The 26,311-nt window shown below is 41.3% G+C and overlaps 1 protein-coding gene across 2 annotated transcripts in view; it reads left to right on the plus strand.

Moving 5' to 3' along the window:
• Window positions 1-26,311, plus strand: part of grin2da (glutamate receptor, ionotropic, N-methyl D-aspartate 2D, a) — a 317,340-nt gene that overhangs the window by 146,179 nt on the left and 144,850 nt on the right. For both annotated transcript variants that reach the window (XM_074612865.1, XM_074612866.1), the window contains 3 exons: window positions 3,152-3,418; window positions 14,042-14,229; window positions 21,847-21,987. In XM_074612865.1, the coding sequence (XP_074468966.1) occupies window positions 3,152-3,418; window positions 14,042-14,229; window positions 21,847-21,987 (596 nt within the window). The remainder of the gene's footprint in view (window positions 1-3,151; window positions 3,419-14,041; window positions 14,230-21,846; window positions 21,988-26,311) is intronic.

A 26,311-nucleotide genomic window follows, 5' to 3' on the forward strand; every position in this document is an offset into this window, starting at 1 on the left:
AATTATTGTTAAATAACACAGTGGCACAGACATGTAATCGTATTCCTCCAAATACTGCACTTTGTGAGTGGAAAAACTAATCTTTCAATTAAGAGCTGATAATCAGGGACATATGTTATGCTGTTCTTTTTTTTTTAGTATAGTTCTGTTTGAGCTTATGCTTCAATTTATGTTGATGGCCTTAAGCCTGGAGCACACAGCGCGCTTCATGCTCGCGTGACGGCAATGTCGCGTGTTGTTTTTTATTTCGGCGTCCATGTTAACAGGTTAGAGTGGACACACTGCCCGCATGAGACGCACGTCAGACGTGCGTCAGACGCGCGTCTATTTTATAGAATAGAAGGCTCGCCTATTTTACACGCGAGCCGCTTACCTCTCGGCTGCGTCTCCCAGCAGCAACAGACAGTGAAGGTGATCTATTGACAGTATATGAACATCATACCAGCAAGATTACTACAGTTTCCATGTCTAGACATCTGTAGAATATGTCACTGACCATCAATATTTTACACTTCCTATCTAGATTTCAAAATAAAAGGCCTCTAGCGTTTTTAGTGCACAGAATCATTCATTCATTAACACAATGCTTTTATTCTGAAATACTTTAAATAAAGCAGTGGTGTACTTGCAGGTTTCCATCAAGTTAATATAGTACAGGCTTTTAATTTTGTAAACACTGTAGTAGTCATAGCAGAAACCCTACATATGCTATAAATATAATAGACTGGGTTAATAGGTTATAAGAACATTAGGTGATGGGCAGTATTTTTCCGATGCGCTCTCTCTCTCTCTCTCTCTCTCTCTCTCTCTCTCTCTCTCCTCTCTCTCTCTCTCTCTCTCTCTCTCAACAAACACCACGTAACTTCATTGTTCTTTCTTTTAGAGGTGTTATTTAATTTTTTTAAAGATATTTAATAATAATTTTCGTTTTCTAAAGGTTAACAAATAACAAAACTGTTTATTTTGCTTTGTTTTATAATAATAAATAAAACCCACTTTACTTATATTTATCATTCTGAAATACTTCAGGTGTTTTTCTCCATCAAGGCGCAGTTCAGCAACAAGGTGGTGAAAAGCTCCAAGTTGCCTGAGATGTCGGAACATCAGCATTTATAATGTAAATTGCTGTCCCGCCCCAGATGTAAATTAAGTCGTTTTCGATAAAAGCCGCAACCTGGAATGCTGTAGAACAGGAACCCGAAACCCCCTGGAAATGTTGTTTAAAACTGTGCCAGTCAAAGTGAAGAGGGATTGCTGTAGGCTCTCTCTTACTACTAATGTATTTATTTATTTATTTTTATTAATATATAGCCCACAGAAATCCCTCTTCACTGTCAATGAAGAGGGATTTATATATATATATATATATATCCCATAGAAATCCCTCCTCACTGTCAGTGAAGAGGGATTTATATATATATAAATCCCTCTTCACTGACAGAAAAGAGGGATTTATATGGGCTATATATTAATATTTATGTATGAATTTATTTGCTTGTTTTTAATAATATTTACAAATTACCACACAGTTCTTACCCTTTTTTGTCTTAAATAAATATAAATCACATTTATTATGAAGTTAAATGGCCATTAAAAGGCAAACTCTATGTAGAAAGAAAGGGCTGTCAGCAACAGCAAAAACACAGCTGACAGGTAGCTCCGAGACGCTCCCGAGACGTGGGTAACTCGCGTCTAGTGTGAACACCCTAGGTGGGCATGACGCGGCCACGACGTGACGCTGCCGTCAGGCGAGCCTGAAGCGCGCTGTGTGGCCCGGGCGTTAGTCTATAATTAAATCATATTTATATGAAAATAACAAAGCTGCATTTTGTGTTTGCACTAATTATTGTAGAAGACCTATTCTTTCAATTAAGATTTGATAATGAAGAGATGTTTATGTTCCTTATGTAGTCATACTTTTGTTAAGGCAAACATTTGCTTACTTATTTTTGCCAAATAAATGAAAAGCATGTTGAAATCAGAACATGACCTCCTCGCTGTAAAATAAATGTATCGAACCGAACCGAAAACCGTGACCCCAAAACTGTGATATGAACCAAACCGTGAATATTGTGAACCATTCCACCCCTAGTATATACTGTATATATATATAATTCATGATTATTATATTATAATTATGAATTATTTCTTGATTTGACGTGTGTATATGTATGTTCTTTTGTTTTTGTTTTGTTTTATTTATTTGTTTTTATTGGATTGTTGTCTACTGTTTAGTTTTCAGTAGTTTTATGCTTATTTGTGTGCTTTTTATGGACATTTAGTTTTTTGTATTTAGTTTTTCTCCTTATGTTGAGGGGAGGTCTGTTGTATAAGCCTGTAGCTTGTTGACCTCTACTGTCATATCTCATATTTTTTTCATTATCTAGATTTGATTAAGTCTTATGTGTGTGCAAATAAACTAAAACAAACAAAAAAGTCAGATAATGAAGAGAGCACAACCTTAACGCCACTGTAGTAAAAAGACATGATCCAAAATGTGTCCATTGTAACATCAAATATAAACTCAAAAAAGACATTGTTGAACCCCAAATCAGTGGTCTACTCGATGATTTAGTAATATCCAAAGCCAGCGATGGTCAGTCGCCAGTAAACATGCAAGCAGATGAACTCGGTAGCGGTAGTGCGACATGTGTTCCTTGAACTGAATGTGTTCATAACTGTGAAATATTTTGTTCAAATTAATGTGCATTTAATACTGAATACAGATGAGTGAAGGTGAAAGCAGTGTTGGTTTCTTCATCACTGTGCACGTTATTCCCCTGGTTTAAGGGACCTGATATTCATGTAGTGACTGGACTACATGTGGTTGGCTTATTTACTAACTTTAAAGGAAAACTATGGTTTATTACAGCTTGAGCATTATCTTCATAGCTCCAGCTATCAGTTATGAGAACTTTAAACCCACCAAAGCACCTGCTGAAATATCAGAATGCGGTGACCTTGCTAAAAATCGATCCAACAGAGCAACAAGCTCGAGCAGACAGAGCTGATAACAGTGATTTGTTATCAGCCGTTCTTATGGTTTCATTTTGTCCACATTTTATAAACTGTAACAGTCATTTAGAGGCAATATCTAACCAGCTGAATGTCGTCATGGGTTCATGTTGTCTCTCTCTCTCATTGCTTTCAGGAAACCGGCTCCATCTACCTCCAGTTCACCTGCTCCACCTCGCTCCAGCTCGGGGTCATCTTCGAGGTGCTTGAAGAATACGATTGGACCTCCTTCTCCGTTGTGACCACCCGTCACCATGGCTACGAGGACTTCCTGGCCATGGTGGAGGGTATGACGGACGGTTCTTTCATTGGCTGGGAAAAGAAGAGTGTGGTGATTCTTAACGTGACAGATGACCCTGGCGGGGCCCGAACCAAACGGCTGCTCAAAGACAACGAGGCCCAGGTGAGTCACTTTGGATTGTTCTAGAATTCCGCCAAGTCACCAGGGAAACATGTTGGCACTGTCCCTGTCTGCAAACCATGTATACGTTGAATGTTGATGCTTTTGCATTTGGGCAGAGAAAGTGACGTATTACAACCAGCGAGGCGGTGCAGTGCTATATTCACTATCTAACCTGAAGAATCCACCACACCTGTCTCTCATCTTGATGAGCTGTCTACCTTGAAAATACTTCTACTGGAGCCTGAGGCTCAGCTAACCCACATCTGGAAAGGCTCCACCAGCATTGAGGAAGCAGATGTTGAACACAGTCAATCTCTAGTTTAAAAAAGGCCCTTTCCTTAGGTTCACTTTTAAAAGTCACTACTTGCCCCTAAAAGAAGAAGTGATACACAACCTAAAAGAGCAAGGTTCCTAGCATCTTTTAAAATTCCATTATTGTTGGGATTTGTTATATACTCACAGGATCAGAGACAGACTTCTAAGATATAATAATATACAATAAAAACTGGTGGAAACAAACATCTATTAGAATTTGAGAAGTGTATAATGGAACAACTGTGAGTCTTGAGAAGAAGTTAAAAACACACAATGCCTTCTTTGGGAAATTCAAACAATAATGGCCAAATACATATAATAAAATATAGAAAATCATTTTGATTTGTAATGGGTTTTCAGACAAAGTGGCAAGATGCTTGTGCAAGTGGATTAATTTAATAAATGTATGAATATATGATTTTGGGACTTTTTTTAAGAAAAGTACAGAAAGAAAAACAAAGCCAACACGTTGAGTCCAACTGAAACGGCATCTAGAAGCACTGCTAATCAGCATCACCATCAGTCAATCGATGAACATTGACAGCTTATGCATTTTTAAAAATGATGCAAATAAACAATGGCATTCTGATGCCCAGACGGGGGGTGCAATCATGAAACCCAAAAATATCAAATATAAATTCCTCTCATGAGTTTTTCTCTGTATGCTTTGGCAGAAAAATAAAACAACAACAAAAAAAACTAAAAACAGGCAATTCAATTTCAGTTGGGCTCCAAAAACTCAGGAGCAGGTTAATCAACTTGGTCAGATCAATAAATCCGCGGTGCTCTCGCTGCACCTGCAGTTATGACATCATAAGTCACTTCTTCAGGCATTTGAACCAGAGGAAAGGTTCTGAGGAAAGCTCCAATATCACCATTTAAAACGGGCTTCCAGTCAAAGCCTTATTTAGTTTAGGGGAGGTTGACTGAGGACACACTATTCATTTACACTGACATCCTGGGGGACCACTTACACACACACACACACACACACACACACACACACACAAACACCTGGAAGCTTTGTAGTAACTGCAGCGTTTAACTGTTGCAGCGCGGCGCTGCAGCTGCTCTCCTGAAACACTGAGCATTCAGTGTGTTGCTGAAGGATTCTTCAGCAGTGCTTCATCCTGTGCGAAGAGTCCACTCGTGTGTGAGGGCTTTCAGTGCAAACAAATCACACGTCTTATAAACATATGCCGTTTTTGGATGACGTGACAGTGCTCTTTGTGTCAGATATAAATTCAGCTCAGCTTCTCTGAGAGAAAAACTGAAATGAGCACTGTGAGCACATTTTGCTTGTTTTTTGTGTGTGTAGTTTTAATATTCCTCTGTGTCCCTGTGGTGGCCTTGTGCTGCTTCACAACCAGTTTCTCGGGACTTATTTCCCACTTAAAGGCCCCTCATGGAAACACCTCACTGCTGTTTTAGCCGACAGTATTTCAGTTTTTTTTACTGCCTTTAGATGGAGAAGTATCCATCCCTGATAACTTATTGTAAAGGGCCAGTGTGGAGCATTTCGGGGGATCTATTGGCAGAAATTGAATATAATATTCATGAAACGTTAAACTATGTTTTCATTAGTGTATAATCACCTGAAACTAAGAATCGTTGTGTTTCCGTTAGCTTAGAATGAGCCCTTCATATCTACATAGGGAGCAAGTCCTCTTTACGGAGTCCGTCATGTTGCTCCAAACTACGGTAACGTGAGCCGCAGAGTGCAGAACCGTGCTACTACCAGCCGCCGCTGACTTCCGTTGCTCCTAAATTAGTGTTATTATGCTAACGATGACCTCTAAGTGAGGCGACCGCTGTTACCACAGTTTTGCATTGGATGGCTCACATGATAACAGTCTTGGAAAGGGAGGAGTGAGTGAAGGGGTACTCATTTTGTTGCCAGGAAACTTTTTCTAACCATTAGCAAAATAAAAGGTTTGAAACGAAGAGACTGTTTTTCTGCATCATTGCTGTTAAATGGACATCCACTGAGGTGACCTTAGCTGATAGGGGGGAAGGAGTTCCTGGGAACAGCGGGATCTTTTCTCTTCCCTTCTCCCCATCCCGTGCCCCCCCACTCTCTTTCACACTCTATCCTTTTTGCTCGTGTTCATTCCTTGCTCTCATCATTTTACCGTTGTAAGCGTAGATGACCTTTTGGCAAAATGAAAGGGAGTAAGAGAGACAGAAAGAAAGGGAGAATGCACCAAAAGCAAAAGGAGAGTGAACATGATGTAATGTAATGAAAGTGATATGAAATGTTGAATAGGGAGGGAGTGAATGAACTCTGTGCTGGGCTTTAGATGTAGAGATGTACAAATTTAGATGTATTTTTTGAGAAGATGAGTCTGTACAGGTCCAGGATATATTAGGAGATGTGTTAATGCATTTCTACCCATGATGGCTGCGTTGCATACCAGAGCCCGTTCCAGGGCACTAACATCGCGATCACGGCAAAGACAAGACCCCAGGAAGAGCACCGGGCTTTGAAGCAAATTTTCGTAGTGGCCAAACGGGGGAATTACAACTTCTGTGTCCGTCACGTGATGCCTTCGGGCCCAGAAAGACTTTTCTCCATAGACTTACATTGGGAAAGAGACGTCTGTAACTTTTTTTTTTTTTCCAGCACAAATACTTGAATAGTCCTTATTTAAATCATTAGGTCCTAAAAGTTGTAAAATGCACTAATAGCTGAATCCAGAGGTATTTCTCCTCAGTTCATGTGAATGAGACCCAGACCGTGGCTGGAGCGAGGGCTGGGATGTGGAGTTAAAGGAAAATGCTGGGGCACTCACTCTCTGGGCCTGATGGATGCAGAAGATCACCGGATGATCCGGGTATTTTATCACTTGGCAGTCGAGCCATTTGGGCTTCATGCTCCACTGAGCAACTCTCAGGGATTGGAGCCCGCCAACAACGCTGTTTCCAGTTCTCTTTATACATCCATGGGTAAAGATCGGACCTGCCTAGCATCAGCATGTTAGCATCATCATTGTGAGCATATTAGCATCATGGATGTGGTGTGTGTGCTGAAGTTAGCATTTGGCTCAATGGCTTGTGGCTGAAGACTGGGAAGTGAAGTACCAACTACCATTGACCACCATTCATTTTGATCAAATTCTCTATGCAGAATGTTCCCCTCCAAATTATTCTAAAACAAAACACTGTAGGACATAAAACTTTAAACCTGTCTTCAGACTTAATATATCTGCCTTTGGATTTCAAGGTGGTTCTAAATCTTCAGCCCGCTGCAGGTGTAAGATTTTATGTTTCTAACAAATCGATTGTTTTCAAAGGTCCAACATGAACTGCAAATGTCAGTTGGTACTTCAAACTGCCTTGAAGGAGAGTAATTATACACACCTCACGTAGGTGAGAGGCTATCAGCAAACAGCATCAGTGAAGAAAAAGGTAACGTTTGCACACTTACTCCATGCCACAAAAGTTTAAAAATTACACAAAACCGTTGTGGCATGTAAGAACTGTGTAGTTCAAACTATCTTAACATGCGGCTGCTAAAAGTATTTCGTCGGCTGAAAACTACTGCGGCTGCTGAACTATTATTAAATGTCCCCTACTAAACTGTCCACCTCCACACCAACAAAAGTCAACAATGGGCAGTCTTGCACAGGGCGCGTTTTTGGACATTCTCCAAAGATGTGTTTTTTTTCCAGAAATGTTGCCATCTGGGTATTTTGTTCCTCGGTTCCAAGGTCAGTATCATCCATCTGTATGCAGTATTTTTAGGAACAATATAACATGTCCTTGAAAAAATAAATAGTGTATTGCATCTGTTTTGGCCTCCCTGCCTTAAGGAGCAGTGTGCTTCTGAAGCAGAGTTAGTAAGTGTTTGGATACGTCTCATTTGCTTTATTCATCTCACTCAGTTCTTGGAAAATGGATCTGGTCTGCTACTGTATCCTAAATATCATTCTAATGCTTCTCTGTCTGCTTTGGAGGAGCAAAGAACAATGAATGAGGAGGCTTGAGTGAGGAAATACCAGAGCATTGTATGCAAAAGTATCTTATCGGATTACATGTTCTTTACTGGAACTCGGTTAGCGTTTGGACACACCGGCTGATCGAGCTGCTTTAAACTGCATCACCACAGCACAGCACTTTTAAACCTGGGTACATCCATCCATCCATCCATTATTTGCAGTAACCGCTTATCCTATTCAGGTTCGTGGGGGGGCTGGAGCCAATCCCAGCTGACATTGGGTGAAGGCGGGGAACACCCTGGACAGGTCGCCAGACTATCACAGGGCTGACACATAGAGACAGACAACCATTCACGCTTACAGGACATTTTAGAAAAAAAAACATGTTGGCCACTAAAATATTTCCACTCATGAAGTCATTCTAATGATAATGTGATAATGAAATAATGGAAATAGATATCTATAAAGAAGTTACACTTACAGACTGTGTTTGGCTATACACAGTTTCAACATGTTTGTTGTGCATCTGCGGATGCTTGTCAAACTGTTTAATTTCAAGGGACAACATTCACCTTGTTAATTAGGACAGAGCATAACATTATCTGTACAAATGCAAACCTAGTGTGACACCTGCCAAACTTGATCTGATTTAGAAGCTCTATAACAGGTACTAAATGGACCTTGTGGTAAAATGATGTTGTCAAAGTAAATAGCATGTCTTTAGTTTTGGATCCAAGGGAACAACGGATGTGACAGAGCAGTTAAATTGACAGGTGATGTAGCTGTAACACCATCATCACTGATTGAAAGTAGTGGGGGACGGTGTCTTTTCCCTCTGTTTGTTTTGTCTTTGCATCTCATGAGATGGATTCAAAATGGACACTTTAATGTACGAGTTTAAAAGGAAACAGCCATGCAATCATCTTGGAGCCTTTCTAGCCTTCAAGGACTAAAATGCAGGAGAAACATGGAGATAATTAAGACCGATAAGATGCAGTCTGTTTCTCGTTAGCATGCCGTTGCCAAGACAAGTCAGACAACTTGGATTCCAGATTTGGGTTGTGTTGGTTCCTCAGGTGCAGATCTGCCATTGTACTATGATACTGCCTGTTTACTCATTATTGTGTTGCTCACACCTTGTCAATGTTCCATTTTGAAATGCTGCTAGCGGGGTTGAATGCCAATTTCTACATAATCCTCCCAGGCTTTTGATGAAAAACCAAAGGGTACTTTCACATAATGTAGCATTATAGTTCAGGTTTAGTACTGAATTGGACAAGCCCTGCACTGTGAGTGTATGCTAAAATCCCCTCCTCACACACACACACACACACACACACACACACACACACACACACACACACACACACACACACACACACACACACACACACACAATGTTGGAATCATTGATTAAATTGTGTTGGGCTCGTCTGTGCTGTGATGTGAGTATAATTCAGACAGAGAGAACTGTTTCCTGCTGAGACTTTTCTTTACTGCTCTCTCCATCTCTCTCATCCTCTTTTTCTCCTGCTCCTATTCCCTCTCTCCCTTTCGTCGTACATTAACATGTCTCACAAGCGATATCTGCACACGGACAATCTGTATTTCATTTACACCTGAAATGAAAATTAGCCTCGAGTGCCCCCGAAGAATCCCTCTGTAAAACATAAATACCGTGTGCCTTGCCCGACCTGACAACTTTCTGTCGTGGCTAATGCAAAATTATTAATCTTGTGTCTTTTATGCATAATCTTGGACGCACTAGGGAGGCTGTAGTGCAGCATGGGCCATTTATTTTACTTCAAAGCTTGCCTTCGCTAATTAGCATAACGCAGGCATCAGCTGATGATAAGCATCTCGGTGTGACTGGTAAGCAAGGTAGCAGGCGTGTTGTTTTTCCTCTGCATGTCTTTATCATTACAGCTGAACACATGCACAACAAGTCAAGCAGTGCAGCAGCAGGAACTACTTGTGTAATTATATATATAAATAATATATTGTGTAATGCTATTGTTGTTCACTTTTTCATTCAGACATTGATATTAAAGTGTTAGCTTTAAAGCGCAGCTCTGACCATCCTCTGAGGTGGTTTCAGCGATTAACCACCAGCTTCACAGTTAGTTGAGTATTTCGCAGTCATTACTCTGGACCTCCAACCCGGTCTCAAAGGAAGGCGTATAAATACCACGACATTACACGGAGATTCTGTGTGTCATGAGTACAAAATGTAGCCTTTTTTCGGGTAACTACTACGCCGCTTTTTCGTGTCATTTGTGCAACCGTCCACAGTTAGGTTTAGGCCAGAAAACCACTCATTTGTGTTCAAGCAAGAAAATCACGTAAGAAAGCAACGTAACATCTACAGAAAACACGTCAGAAATGTCAATAAAAAACACGTGACAAACGTCACTAACGTAACTTACAAAACAAAACACAGGTCAACACTCCTGGTTTAATGTCCCATGTTTGTCATTAACAGTTGCTGTAGCATTTATATGCAGATACATTTACATTGCAGTCAGTACAGGATACATGGCGTACAGATGATATGCGGAAATCATAAAGGCGTACTTATTGCACACTAAATGCCTTGCGCGTTATCGTAGCATTTATACATCTTTTGGTGCAAATGGGCTGGGACCTCTGACCAGATGTAGAATTTAAAAGTGGATTAAAAACTTGGATGAGTGGAAATAATGGAGCACTCTGGAGGATGCCTATTATTGCTTTACCTTGCACGTCAGCTTGACTCTCGCGATATCATGAAATCACACAAGAATCACGCAGGCAGCAGATCACACTAAAACACATCTTATCGGGCTTTAAGTAATTCATTTGTTTTCGAAACACAGTGGTTTGGACCAATGAGCGTCTTATGAGGAGCTACTGTCAGCTACGGGCGTAGCTTAGGTGTGTGTGACGACACGGGTTGGTCCTAAATAACAACATAGCTATATTAGGTTCTATCAGAACTGGAGAGTATTTCTTCATTGAAAGAAGAGCAAAGAACGGCACTGAAGGCTTTTCTCGATAGAGAAGACGCTTTCACTCTTCTCCCGACTGACTTCGGTAAGCGTTTGATTGACAGATGGGTCATCCAATCATCTGCCAATTATTCTTTGGAAGTTCCTGCCCTGTTCCAAACAATTTTCAGTGACGGCTTCTCAGATGGTTCTGTGTAACAAACCGCCTGACTGAAATTAAAAGTAATTTCTTTTGAAAAACATGCAACGGTGTAGTAAAAATAGTGGCACCAAATTCAATGAAATTGCAGTTCTCTATTAAAAGATGTTTCTTTTGTGCAGATAGATTTGAAAGAAATCTCTTTCATTTCAGCCTGGATGTTCATTTTCATTAAGCGATGTCATGATAATATATGAAGACCCACGGGGATCTAAATGAAATGTTTTCTTCTAAAATGAGATGTCCAACATATGAAAAATGAGACACCTGCGCTAACAAAGTGATTGATGGCACGAAATTATAACAAATTATGCGTCTTTCTGAAGGACGGCAGAAAGCAGGGAATTCAGCTCCCTCTGAGGAGTGGAACTTTGACGGACTGGATCCTCTTTATTTCATATATTACAAACTTGAAGATCATGAAATGCCAGCGCCGTGTGTAAAGAGATCTTAATATACGGACTGCTCAGAGGATGTGATTGACAGACTGAGCGTTAGCTTGGACCTCATGCCGACCTCCATTCCATTTGCTGTCGGCTGAGTGGGAGGGATCTGCGTCATCTCGCCGTCCTCTCTGACGCCAGTAACAGCGGTGAATATGCAGCATGTGACGGGATCCACACACCACACGCCTGCTGCTATCACAGTGTGTTATAGTAAAGCTTCTTGATTTGGACTAATTTCAGTTTTATAACCTCTCCAATTGTCTTGCAAAACTGTGGAGCAAATTTTCCTCCAGTGCTTCCTCTGAGCAATCATCTCAAGTACCCTCAGCATCAATCTCACACACACACACACACACACACACACACACGCACACACACACACACACACACACACTACAGCCTCTTTTATTTTTCTCACCCTCCTCCAGTTTCACGTTCTTTACCCTCACTTTGTCTTTTTAATCATGCTCCCCCATCCAATCCCCCCTCTTTAATAATGTATGAGAGGGAGATGCAAGCAGACCAACAGGCACCATTTTTCAAGTGCAGCTCATAGTTTTAAAAAATAGATAAACAGGAGAAGCTTTAATGTATAAATGCACCAAGTGTACTGATGTATAAATGAGTATAATCTATAATTCTAAAGGAAACATGAAAGGGCATTGTGGGACCAAGCATGCAAGAACCAGGGAAAATTAAAAATGGGGAAATTCACTTTTAGCCTCTTCCATCCTTCCTTTCTTTTCCTGCATGTCGGCTCTTTCCTGTCTGTCTTCACCCATTCTCTCTTGTTCTTCTTTGTTTCTTAATCCTCCATTTCCCTCATTATTCTTGGCTTTATCTCTTTTTTTGCTCTTTTTTTCTTCAAAACCACCCCTTTCTTTTTAATCTTATCTTTTTCCTGTTTTCTCCTCTGCCCTCCTTTTATAATTTGTCCTACCTCAATCCTAAATTTCCTTCCTTTCTGTCCTTCATTCCCTACACCTTTCTTTCATTACATCCCTCTTTCTCTAAGAACATCTTTTTCTACGACCCCTAACTTTTCTCCTGTCTCTTTCATTTTCCTCTCTCCCGTCCTCTTTCTTTCCTTCTTTTTGTTTGATTGATTCATCCTTCACTCTCCCACTATTTAAACCTACTCCTCATTAGACCAGTTGCACCTTACTCCACATTTAGCTAAGTGTATGAAGAGAGTAGTCAGCATTCTTCTGATGTCCTTTGTAGAGAATCAACTCGACCCCCTACAATTTACATACAAATCGCAGAGGAGAATGCAGCTATTAATATAGTGGACCAGATAGCTAGACACCTAACAACCAAAATCATTGGCTACAGACAGACAAGTACAGACATTGTACATATCTTTGGTTGAAAGCTCATCTTACTGTCAAACACGATACCCAAATACTTGTGATTTTCCACCAAGTCAATTTATTTCCCCTCAGTATCTATCAGTTTTGGGTCATCGATGAAGATGTCTTTGGTTTTTGACACGTTCAGCTCAACAAAAGACTCCTTACACCATTACACAAAGTTGGCAACTGCTGGCCTTAGATGGTGGTCTTATTCATTGGAGCTTTCTAACTGACTGCCCTCAGAGGGTTTTAAAGAATGGGATCGACTCAGACGAGCTTGTTTTAAACACGGGGGCACCTCAAGGCTGTGTGCTGCCGCTAGTGCTCTTTTCCATTGACAGAAATGAAATGACTGTCCACAGCAGTAATGTCAGGCAATATGCTGATGATATGGTCCTTGTTGGTCTACTCCTGAAAGACAATGACAACTTCAGGACTGGTGTCAGGCAAGTAAACTGGAAATGAATGTGGCCAAAACAAAAGAACATATAATAGAAACAAAACCAAGTAGAACCAATAACATCCTCCCTGTCATACTCAATAACCAACCTGTAGGAAAAGTAGAACAATTTAAGTTTAAGGCACAATTATTGATCAGACCTTAACTTTTAATGAGAACTGAGAGAGCATATTTAAGAGAGACAATCAGCAATTGTTTTTAATCAGGAAGCTGAGGAGTTTGGTGTCATCCAACGCACACTTAAAATGGCATACAGAAGCGTGGTTGAGAGAGATCCTTTCCCATCAGTTACAGCAAGGCACTGTAACTTGAGTGAAAAGAACAAAATCAATTATTAGTATTGCATGGAAGGTTGACTGGAAAGTCACAGAAACAACGTTCCAATATATTTGACAGAGCTGTACATAGGAAGGCTGAACATAGAACTACAGATACCTCACATCCACTACACTCGAGTTTGAGCTGCTCCCGTCCGGCTTTCCATTTATGGTCCAAAAGGCCAGAATATGTATAAGAAGTCTTTTATTCCTCATGCTATACAGGCATTGAAAACAGAATGACTGCAGCAGGGAACACCATAGATGTGCTCTCTTTTATTATTTATAACGTATTTGCTTCTACCTGCCCATTTGCACTGTTGTATATTGTATACTGTTATTTGTATATTTTAAAGGTGTGTTGTGTTATGTGTATTGTACATTTGCTATACTTGGAGTAGCCAAGGAGAAATTTCCACTGAGGTGGACAATAAAATCAATCTAGTCCAAAGTAGCTTCTTTTCATTATCCCTCCTTTTATCCCTCTACTCTACCTCCTGCCATGTCTGTCCATTTCCATCCCTCCTTCCTGCTGTCCTCCCTCTTCCTTGCTTCGTTTTCTACTAATCACTTCCCATCCTCTCCCACCCTGTCCTCCTCCTCCAGGTCCGTCTGCTGTACTGCTCCCTGGAGGAGGCTGCGCTGGTGTTTAAGGCAGCCTTGGCGGCGGGTCAGGCCGGGCCCAGTCACATGTGGTTCGCCGTGGGACCGGCCCTGTCCGGTTTGGGCCTGGAGGGGCTGCCCAAGGCCTTGTTCGCCATCCGGCCGCAGGGCTGGAGGGACGAGGCACGAAGGTACGAGCACAGCAGAGGGTTTCAAGGGTTCACTGTCTGTGGTGCCTTTTAATTGAGACCTGTTAAGATATTAAACATGGTGACTTTTTCACTTTGCATTGATGGACGTTTTGGGCTAGATGAATACAAAACAGGGTTAGACCAATAAACCTAATATGTGACCCGCTCTATCAAAATGAGTCGGATGTCGCGGCAGCGCATTCTTGTAAAAACACGTTTTTTTATGAAAAAGTGTGTTTTTTTTTTGTTTTTTTTTATTAGTTTCTGAATAAATAAAGTCTCAGCTTTAATACAAAGTAAGAATCGATGTAAAATTCAAATGATAAGTCTATTTTTGAAGCTCTTAAACATAACGTTGTCGTAAAGTTTTTACCGGAAGTCTGCTGTATTGACGCGGCTCAATAGAGCTGGTTGACAGAGGAGATAACGGGTTTGACAAGATGAAATCACGTGAGGAAAACATCGCTCGACTTTTAAATTAAATTCCTGTTAGAGGTGCTACATCTAACGACAACTGGACCGACTTAAATTCAGATTATTTCCCCGCACTGGGTGATGAGGACAGCGGGTGCGCCGGGTCGGGTCGGACGCCCTGCTAACGCTAGAGGCTAGGCTAGCTCTCAATCAGCTGATCAGGACGGAGAAAGAGAGTTGGAGGAAGGCGAGGAAGAAGATATTCCACTCATGGCTGAGCCGATGATGGCACGAAATGTCTCTGATTATAGTTATTAAATCAGGACAGTGTTAAAGAGACTGAGATCGCCCGGCCGGGAGTACCAGTGTAGCTGCAAACTGTAAAACAGCGCCGCCCTCTACTCCGGAGGAGATGGAGAGAAGACGCGACCAGATGAAAGAAATGACTGATGGTAAGTTCTGATAGTTTAACTACACTATCCTTATTTTATCTGTTTGTTTTAAAGACTTTTAAAATCCCTAGAGCAGGCTAAGAAGCATTAATAGCAGCTAATAATGTGTGTGTCACTGTGTGTAGTCTATAGATGTCTGTCTGTCTCAGGTGTGTGTCTCTTGGAGGATATCATTTTAAATAGCAAAAGAAATAGCTTAATGTATAGTAAAATGATATGTTGTATATTAATCTGATATCACATGGTGAATAGGCTATGTTAATTAATATAGGGCTGTATTTATATGATAATGATCAGGCCTCATTCAACAATGATTCAACATGATTTAGCAAGCTTAAAATCTTTGAGATGACTTGATTTTTCACTTTATGCTTTTCCCTTTATTTCATTTTGTAGATGAGAAACATCTGGATCTCCTTGAGAAGATCAGCTCCCACATGACCCTGTCAAAGGATACAGTGAGCTCCAGGAGAAGCCAGCAGAATGTGCACAGGCAACACATTTCATAGTCTTTCTATTATGTCTATATTTCTATTATATATTATATTATATAATATTGTACATACATAATATGTACATAATATTTGTTCATATGTTATCCATTTTCTAGTATGTTTTTTTATTGTTTGGATATGGACATGTAAGTTTGTACCTGTGTGCACATGGCTCCATATTTAATATTTTTAATTGTGTGTTCTTCATATAATTATTATTATATTGAAATAAACATATATACTATATATTATATCATATGTACAGTATATTTTTTATATATTTTATCAATTTTATTCCATCAATTTTGGATTCTTTTCTACATGGACTTCTAGCCCTATCTACTGTACTGCTTGTGGTCATACGCGTGCACGTGGCCACGTGCACATCACGTGCTCGTGACTATGTGCACATGTATGCATGTAAGTATGTGTAGGCTACATTATGAAATGTTGGGTGTCACTTTTGACCAAGAAATATTGTGTTCATTTAGACTTGAGTCTTAATAAATGTGTTTTAATCAATGCAAAAAATGGCTGAATATGAATTCTTATCTTTAATGCCCTTTTTCTCAAAAGTAATGTTCCATGACAGTCGAACTTTGAAAGAGCATATCTCATCGAATATTTGTCGTAGAAAGATAATCTTGGTATTGCCATAAAGCTGAGACTTTCCTCTTTACAGTCAGACAGATAACTCAAAATGTGTTTCGGGGTCAATGTGACTCATAATGATGGAGCAGGTCACATATCTGCTTTTCTAAATGAAAAACAACAGAACGGGCTGTCTCTAAAGTGAGCCTCATACAACAATATGTATCTACTGCATTTGTGATAAAAAATTATACACTCAAGGTTCCCTTAGTTATTCCTGAAGCTTTCAGCCGTACCCCACAGCCTTCAGGAATATGTAAGTTGAGTTTAGAATTTTGATTACAGATATGTTCCCAATGTCAAGAATGAACCGCATGCTCAATATATATTTGGCTGAAGGTTGCAAATATCCACTAACATTAGCTACCATAAGAGCCAGTAAGACTGTGGCAACTACATCCCTGGGTGCACTGAACTGACCAAAGGTGTGTTGTAGTGACTAGAAATTCAACTTTTCATAGATCTGGCCACATGATCCAAACAAATAGGGGGCATCGTTTCACCTCTACTACTGGGTCCATACAATCTAAATTTAGACATCTCCAGTTATATATATACAGTATATATATGGCCATCTGTGTGTTTATTGTGCCACTAACTGGGGGCTTAACGGTCCGTATATGTTTTGTTTATTAAAATTCAAAGTGGCAGAAACAAGAAAACATTTATATCTTTTTTTTTAATTTCCGTTTTGTCCACCAGGAGACTATTTCCCTGGATGGGGGCAGGCGGCAGCTCCGGAGACGGACCATCAGTTAGCGAAGCTGTAGCAACACAAATTCAGCAAATGCCAACCCCAGCACCGGGGAGTCTGATGATTTTGTTAGTTATTTTTTTGTAATGTTTAAACTAAGATTGTGGCCAGATCTAAGCCTACATATTGGACCTTTAAAAGTCCTTTTCACTTTTACAACACCACCCACTCTCATAACCTTCATAGCTATGTTCATTTTTATGTTCAATGGTATTAAATCAACTTCCAAGTAGCAGTGTTTGTCTCTCTGAAACATGCAGATACACAGTCAGTGAACTCTTCATTTTTCTCAAATACAACTGGACTGCTATGATTCTGAACCGTTATTGCTGCTCATTTGTAAAATTGTACATGCTCCTAAATACTTATTTACAGCACAAGAGGGGCTTTACAGGATGCTCTGTGTACAATATAGTGTGTGATTATTACTGTGGCTGCGAATCCATGCGGTTCCAATGTTGTGGTTTCTTTTCTCTCAGCTCAATTGAGAATTTATACGTACTGAATTCTGCAATGCCGAGTCTTAAAGCTGCTGAAAACTGAACCTATGATTTTAAAAATACATGAGGATCAGTGAGAAAATACACCCTGAAAACACAGTTTGTGCACCTCCGTGTTTTTCCCGCAGCTCCACACAGAGGTACACAGTAAAATGTTACGACCACCTGCTCTGTCCATGATGTATTCTCTGCTGCAGGGATGACCTGATTTCACCGCAGGGATCATTAAATTTTCATCTATTCTAATTTAAATAGACTGACCAAGTGAACACAGGTGAAAGGTGCAATCCTTTATTGATTTGAACTATTAAATCCACCTCAGTCATGACAGGAAGCGTAGGGGTAGGCAGGTTAGAAAGGATTTATGAAGACAGTTCAACAATGCAGGGCAAAGATGAACACTTTGTTAGTGAGATTTTGATTGCATCAGAAATCCAAGCTAGGTTAAGGATTACAAACTTAAGTTTTCTATTTTTCTACACAAACATTTTCTACATTTGGAGACATGAATTGACCACTGAGCTCCAGGATATGACTCTTGTTTTGCATCATCCCACACATCATCTTGGGTATTGCCACGTCACCCTCTGTGCTTTGTCTACTGGCCATCTTGAATCCGTTAAGATACAGAATTCCTTCCAGCTTGCCAAGCAGCATTTCGAATGCATCTGATTTGTATGCTTGTGAAATTAGTGTCCATGCTAGGAGGAAAGCCTGAGTGAGCAGCACACTTGTCACTACCAGGCAGAACGTCACGGTTCATTGTGGAACACTGATGGTGTGTCCAAAGACATAAGGCTGGATACTCAGAGGGTTGTGACTAACCCAGATGGGTCCTTCTGAAGACCTGACTGTCAGCCTGAACCTGCACCTCATCCCTAAATGAAAACGTTTACACCATAGAAATAGAATAGAACAGACATTGAACTGGTCGCCATGGTCGTTTGACTAGTTCAGAAGAAAATGGTGATTGTTGTCAGTTGTTATGGTGACAACACATGTCAGTGGGGCTGTAAAGTGTGTCACACTGTTGCGCCACTGCTAAACTGGCAGCGGATGTAATCACAGAGTCAAATCTGCTGCTGAATTGAGAGACTGTTGATGTCTGTGTGAAAGGGACAGCCGATGCTGTTGTGTTATACATCACGCCGGCACGAGTGAGTCCCGGTGAATCCGCGACTTGACCCAAGGACCCGTTCTCACCGAGGTGCACTGACTAAACTGCACACACAAACACTGTGACGAGCTGGAAGTGAGAACATCTTGATTTATACGGAAGTAGCCCGCTACGTTCTTTTCAACAGTACACATAAAAATGGCCGCCGCTCTGACTATCCTGCTGAGTTGATTTGAATGGGATTGTCCGTTCTACACCTATTCTGTTTCTATAGTTTAGGCTCACTCAGACTAGAACTCATGGTGCATTCAGGCACTCCTCTTCAGAGTCAAAATTCCCATCAGGAAGCAATTAATACACAGTTCTTGCGCACCAGAAAATGTTAGACAGGTGCGTTGGATCAAAGACCTCTGGGTGTGAAATAATCAAAATTCCTGCTGTCAAACACTCTCTTTACAGTATTTACAATGTTTTGGTCCTCTGACAAATAATGTGCCAGGTTAAGAGTGGTAATATATCCTGTAACAGGATTGGGCGGAGGGCAGGGGGAGAAGTGGTAGCAATCAAAGACAGTCAGCTTCACTGTCAAAAGGGCTTTTATTGACCCTGACCCAAAGTCTTACAAACAAAACAGAATATCTAGCTCCTTCAGGACCCCTTCCACTAAAACTAGAAAACCAAACACAGCCTAAAAATACAATAAAAGTTCACCCTGGAGATCTTGTGCGGGGAGACTGAGAGCTCCTCACTCCCACACAAAATGAACCCTGATTGTCCTTTATTATCCCATGATGAGGAGACCAGCTCCAGGTGTGTGGCTTCCCGCACCTGCTCCCCAATCCGGGATTGTGTGGATCCACCTGGCAGGGATGTAGAAACCTCCAATTACCCAGCCCCTTACAATCCACACAGTCCAACCTAAACTTTTCTGAAGATGGACTTTACGCCTGGCTTCCATTAGTAGCACCCTGCTGGCAGTGGGAAATAACAAAATACATCTACATGCGGTAATACATACTTTTCATTTTTAGTGAGATATTTAGAAGTGACTGAAGCCAAATACCTGGTAAAAATGACTTGGTCACGTGATATTTCCCAACTTAATGAGTTGATGAGGACCGCCTGAATGCACCATTACACAATAGACCGGTGCACAATGGATTATTGGATACTGAGGGGTGCAAATGATACACCAGCTGTGTCCTCCAATTCCCTCCAATTAACTATTTGAAATGAATGTGACACAGTAATGCAGGCTCCCCTCAGTGGTATATTACAGTAAGTCTGCTCTCTGCTGCACTGTTTATGACTGCTGCTGCTGACGGATCCCCCAGAGAGCCTTCCTAGACACTAAAGAAATGATGCTTATGATGTGGACCAGTAGTTTTTGTGAACACATTAAACAAACGGCACGCTGGCTGCGATGGGAGCAGAGTCTTACCCCACTGCACCGCTAACAGCTCTTTCAAGTTTCATGTGACATTAAATTCAACCTCGTTAACTGATTCAACATGTCGGAACACACGAGAAGATTTTGTGACCAGAACATGTTGGGGAGAGTCGCCACTATGCATGTAACAAGCGTATATTGACATGCTGTCCCTGTCAAATACTGCCGTTTGGTGGTATTTGACAAGATGGGAGTGAGTATATGTTGGTTAACCACAAGCAAACCTTCTACGTCATGATACTAAGCTAAAAGGCTGCCTTTGACGCCGGAGGCTTCTGCCCAAGTGGCAAAATATGACGAATAGGGACGATATCACATTGGCTCGCAAATCTAGGCAGTTACAAATCGTGTGTGCTTTGGCGTTCCTTACAGACCAGAACTAGCGTAGAACTAATGTCACAACTCTCAAAGTGACGGTAGCCACATAGTACAACTGTGAACGCCCTGCTTCCTGAAGACACCATGACTGTGAATTCATGCCCTGTGAAGAGGACAGAAATGTTGACACCTCAAATTTATGCGGATATCACTTTTGAACTCTCTTCCACAGTCCTTCCCCATTTCATGTCCTGCCCCGCCAGCTTGTTTGAAGTGGTAATGTGCTGAATTATGGAATCATTGAAATGCTTTATGAATTTAGGATCATTAGATGGGGTTTCCTGCCTGGCTGGAGAAGGCCTCATCATCAGGACTATACAACCTATTGTTGGCCTTAAATGTTTATTTCACATGATAAATATTGTTCATGTATAATAAGATGTAAAACACCAGGCTCTGGTGTTGTTTTTATGTGGTGAGTTACAAATCAGAGTTGATTTTACAGCCATATTAAAACGCAGTGCTGTTCAGTAGTCTCTTGCTCTGTGAAAGCTTCCTGAAGATCAAGTCTGATCTATTATTTCATTGTCCTGAGACAGACAGCAAGAGATATTTATTCATTGGAATGAGGGGAGCTTGAAACATACGTACATTTATAAACTGGATGTTCAGTGTTGTACTTGCATTAGTTTATTGGCACCAGCTGCTTCATTCATGCTTCACCATCAGCTGCTCAGTAACATCCAATCATATTTAGGTGTACAAGGTGTCCTTTATAACGTTTCACTTTGAACTGACTGCTCTCTGATTTGACTGTTATCAGCTCATTAACATTGTGCATTATCAGTTGTTATAAGCCTCATAGGCCCTGTTCACACCTGGCATTAACATGCGTCTTGGGTGATCCGATCACATGTGGACAGCTCTGAGTACGCCAGTTTGCACCTGGAATTATAATAGAATAGAGGGAGGATATCTAATGCTGATGAGTCCAGTTTTGAGACCATTTAGATTCTACTCTTTAGTCATGATTCATCACTTTCTGTGTGCTGAGAAGTGCACACCCCAACACCAGAACCTCATTTGTAGAAATTGAGCAAATGAACAGTGTCTCAGTCAGTGAAGTTTTTAACAAAATGAAAAGTAATTAGATTTACTTTTCATTTTGTTAAAGTCACACAGTTTAAACTGCAAAGATGGGTGTTCTTTAAAATGTTGCAGCATTCAGCATTAAGGTCTGGAAGAGAGAAGTCCATTAATTTCCCTAGACAAGTTCAGTGCTATTAAATTTGAGCCTTATTGAATTTTCATCGTCACTGGGTGTGCTCTTATTCAAACAGTGACAACTGTCTTCTGCTGAGACAGTCTCTCTCTCCTGCATTTCCCTGGACCTCAGCAGTGTCAGAAAAGACCTTTGAAAATGTCCCAGTGTCTCTATCTCACATTGTTCTCTCCCTAATCCTGCAGGCGCATCGCCAAAGGCGTCTCTGTGCTCACCCACGGGGCGATGGCTCTGCGGCGGGACCAGGGGACCAACAGCCGGTCGCAGTACGCCGGCAACTGCCAGAGTGACGGCAACCAGACCCACCGAGTGCCAGACAGAATCAGGTGAGAGGGAGGGAGAGGGGAGGACGGAGGGTGACTTTGAATCTCGATGTCATTCACGCCGGCTCCTGACATGCAGCAGAGTGAGCGAGCAAACAGCGGAGCAGCATGGAAAAGCAAATAGTGGCAAGCAGCTTTAGTGGAGCTTCCACATTCAGAGCAAAGAGAGCTGAGTCATCCTGGCAGCTGTTTGTTTCTACAGTGATGCTTTACAGGTGCTACTCCACATGGTGGCTACTGATGGAAGCATGGAGTTCTGTGTTACTGGTCCAGATTTAGAGGATTCATTAGTATATATCATGATTAAGCCTCCATAATAAACAAATGCTTTACATATTAACATATTTCATAATGAAAGACCTTGATACTGAGAGCTTATTGATTCTGCAACTCAGCAACAATGTCCAGGGTCACATTCAGCACTGCACTGCCACAATACAAAGACAGACATTGTGGTTCCTTCATGTCCTGTGAATGACTGTCTGGGGTTTGGGGAAGCTGAATGCATTAAGCTGGTGCACTTTAAGAGTCAAATTCAGAGGCCAGATCGATGAACTTTGTGCTCTTGTCAACAATGTTATGCCCTTGTGAACGATGTAATCATAAACACATTGATTGTATGGATATGAATGACGACACGGCAAAAAAGTCCCACCTTCAAAACACGTGAACGAGACGGGGTCTGTGTTTCAAGACGGGTCATATCGGTTGCTGACATTGCCACAGAGCCCAGACACATTGAGGAGAGTCCGCCCGGTTGACAGTTGCGCCAGGAGCAGAGGGTTCTATCATTCCCCGCAGGGAGAGAGGGCGCCGACGGCTCTGGGAAGCGGCGAGGCCTTTCCAAGCCAAGCTAGAGCCGGTCGTGGCACCGCCAGGGACGAAATGCGTCCGGCAAGGGCCAGCCAGCCTCGGGGAGAGGTCCCACACTTAGTGGCAATCCCTGACCCGCCGAGCTGAATCACAAGTGTAAAAATATGTTTGGTTCATTATGATTATGATATAATTTTGTTAAATATTAATTTATTTTTATTATTTTTCCTGTGATAATATTTGCCTCAGGGCGGCACGGTGGTGCAGTGATTAGCATTGTCACCTCATAGCAAGAGGTTGCAGGTTCAAACCCAGTTCGGGGCTCTTCTGTGTGGAGTTAGCATGTTCTCCTTGTTTTACCATGGGTTCTCTCTGGGTTCTCCGGCTTCCTCCCACATTCCAAAGACATGCAGGCACGTTGCCCGTAGGTGTGGATGTGAGTGTGAAAGGTTGTCTGTCTCATGTGTCAGTTCTGTTATAGTCTGGAGACCTGTCCAGGGTGCACCCAATGTCAGCTGGGATCGGCTCCAGCCCCCCCGCGACCCTGAGTAGGATAAACGGTTACGGATAATGAATTAATGAATTTTGGCCTCTTAATATGGGGCTGGTGCTAGTTGCTACTATATCAGTGAATTAATGAAGTCGTCTGTATATCTAGAAAAACACACTTGGTATTTTCATGCCTATTGCATATGTATCTTCCTTTTTGGTTTTGTAACATGGCTGCGCTGTTTTTTACAACTGATGCACAATGCAAAATGTTGCAATACAAGCTTTGTCCAAAATCCAGTGGCTGTTGTGTGAAGTATGTGGGCCATAAAGGGTTGTCCTTCAGAGGACTGATGGCCAGCTGAACCTGCTCCTCACCCCCAATTAGACTCTTAGGCCTCATAGAAAAGAAAACTAATGGTGCTTTTGCGTAGTTGTAAATCACCAGGATGTCATATGACCAACAAAATGGTAAAATCAGTGGGAAACTGGCAAGTCCACAATATTAGAGTTCACAGTACAATAGGAGAACATTGTACAGTATCTTCAAAACATCCAAGGTTGCCCCTCTTACCCAGAGGGACTTTAAATATGTGGAGACGAGCAGAAGTCCAACTTTTAACGGCATGCTTGATTGACTGCTGCTGCTACCCTCTGGGAACTGTTTGAAGAAGTCAGGTTTGGTTCTCTTTTCAGCTGTCAGGGTTACAGGAGCTGTCTGGTTACCTGCTGCGAGACTGACTCTAGAGATTTGTGTTCAAATTGACTAATATGGTTGTACTCTGTCACGTTCACAAATAGTCTGCAGGAGAGATGCAGAATATATCCTTGAAGGGCGGTTTGTACATTGGGCTCCATTAATTCAACTTTGAGGCATAAGCTCTGTATCAGGAGACAAACACTCAAGTGAATGAGAAACCCTGATCTGTCAAAAGGCCCTTGAGCAAGGCACAAAATCCCTCACTGCTTCATTTGATCTGCTAAGAGATGACTGCAGCTGTGCTGGTTCTCTCCCTCAAACTGAACTGAATATGAAGAGGTGTGTTTCTGGAAGGAAGACAAAAAAAACTTCCAAGACAAGAAGGTGTGATGACAGTAGCAGGACATTATCTGGGACTTTAATTTGCATTTTAAAAGGAAACAGTTGCAGCTGAAATTGCCAACTTTCTTTTTGTTCATGTACAGCAGAAGGGATGAGGAGTATCTGGGCTCATGTTTCTCAAGTTGTTTGGCCTCATACAGTTCACATGAACAGTTTGAATGATGTCAGGCCACATTGGCATTGACAGGTGACTCAATGAACATTTATTAACTAGAAAATGCATTTCCTGCTGAACATGTGTGGGAATGTTTTTTTTGGGTGCGATGAACCTTTAAAACTGTAAGTCGTTAAACATACAGTAGTATTAGGCTGGAATAAACTTTTAAAACTAAAAGTGCTTGGACAGAAAGTAGTGTTTGGGCAGAATGAACCTTTAAAACTGTAAGTCACTTGAAATAAGGTAGTATTTGGGTGGAAAGTGACAGAAGTATTAGTAGTAGTTGTACTAGTAGTAGTAGCAGAAGGAGCAGCAGCAGGATTTGAAGATTTCCTCCATTGAGTTACACTGTAAAAAGATGTGAAAAAAGTTTTGCTGTATACGTCACTTGCTCCTACCGAATGCAAAAACAACTCCATTCAATGTATCCCTGATTTGCTGAAACTTCCATTGCCCTCAATTTTTCATGGCAACATGGCTGGAGCTGGCAGTTCATTGTGGGGCTGAACAGCGGCCACTGCGGCAACATGTGGCCATTACAGGACAATAATGCATGTTAAAACATAATGTAACAGTAGTACATGTAGTGAAGAGCCATAAAGTTAGTGAACTAGTTCAGTATTGTCAGTTCTACTGCAATATCTACCTAAAGTTGTCTAACAATTAGCCATGATAGGCTACTGGTCATACCAGACCAAGTAAGGCTGGAACTGCAAAACCTCTGAGTGTATTGAATTGAACAATGGTGCATTTTATTTCTTATGAATTCAACTTTTTTTTATTTCTAAGCAGAGGACTATCTCCCTTTAACATTAACTGAGAAAACTAGCTGTTCACACCTGTTTCCTCTAATTGTATGGGTATTGAAAGACACTCGGGGAAATGTTCTTCCTGAAATAGATGCAGGTTGAGGGAGAGCGAGCACAACAAAAAGCTAAATTGCAACAGCAAACACCAGAAAATAACAGGTTGGTGCAGATATGACAGATTGATGACAGCGTTGGAGAAATCTTCCCGGCACAGACAACAAGTTCGACTGCAGATGGATGGTTACCGCAGGTTGCCTGCCTGCGCTCTTTAATGAAGTGAGGAGGTTCATTTTAAGCTCAGCAAAACATTTCATGCCCTTCAGAATCTGGCTTTTGAATGCTCTCAATCAGCAGCAGGGCTGTCTGTCACGCTGACAGGCGCCAGGGCTCGTGGGAGTCTCAGTGATAGTCCTCGCCACGGCAGCATGAATGACACCTGTAACACGTGAAGGGTTTATACTCTCTAGGGAGATGAGCACCTTATCAAAAATGGCTTTGCTCTGACTGAAGTGTTGCTGACATAGAAATAAAACTCAACCTGTTGGTGTTTTGAACAATTGTGTGGCCTCGTTCAGGTAAAAACATCTTTATTTTGGGAACACTGGGAGCTTCTGAATTTATAATAATTCATGAATTCTGCATTGAGAATATTAAAGGCTCCACTTCTCATTTTAAGTCTCATATCTGGATAAAATCCAGCTGTGATTCGATACATTTTAGTTCAGTCTTGGCTACACATATGCATATATTCAACATATCGGTTTGTACGATATCTTAAGAAAAGTGTTTTTGTTATTTTTCGTACGTTGTCCTATGAATGTCCAGCAACACAAGCGATCAGTGCACCTGCGCAAACCCCTGCAGTGTTTAGGCAACGAAACTATCTGTTTAGGTTTAGGAAAAGATTGTGGTTTGGGTTACAATAACTATGGACATGGCGTTACTAATGTACGGAAG

The sequence above is a fragment of the Sebastes fasciatus genome, chromosome 17, assembly GCF_043250625.1.
Source record: "Sebastes fasciatus isolate fSebFas1 chromosome 17, fSebFas1.pri, whole genome shotgun sequence".
NCBI classification, from domain to species: domain Eukaryota; kingdom Metazoa; phylum Chordata; class Actinopteri; order Perciformes; family Sebastidae; genus Sebastes; species Sebastes fasciatus.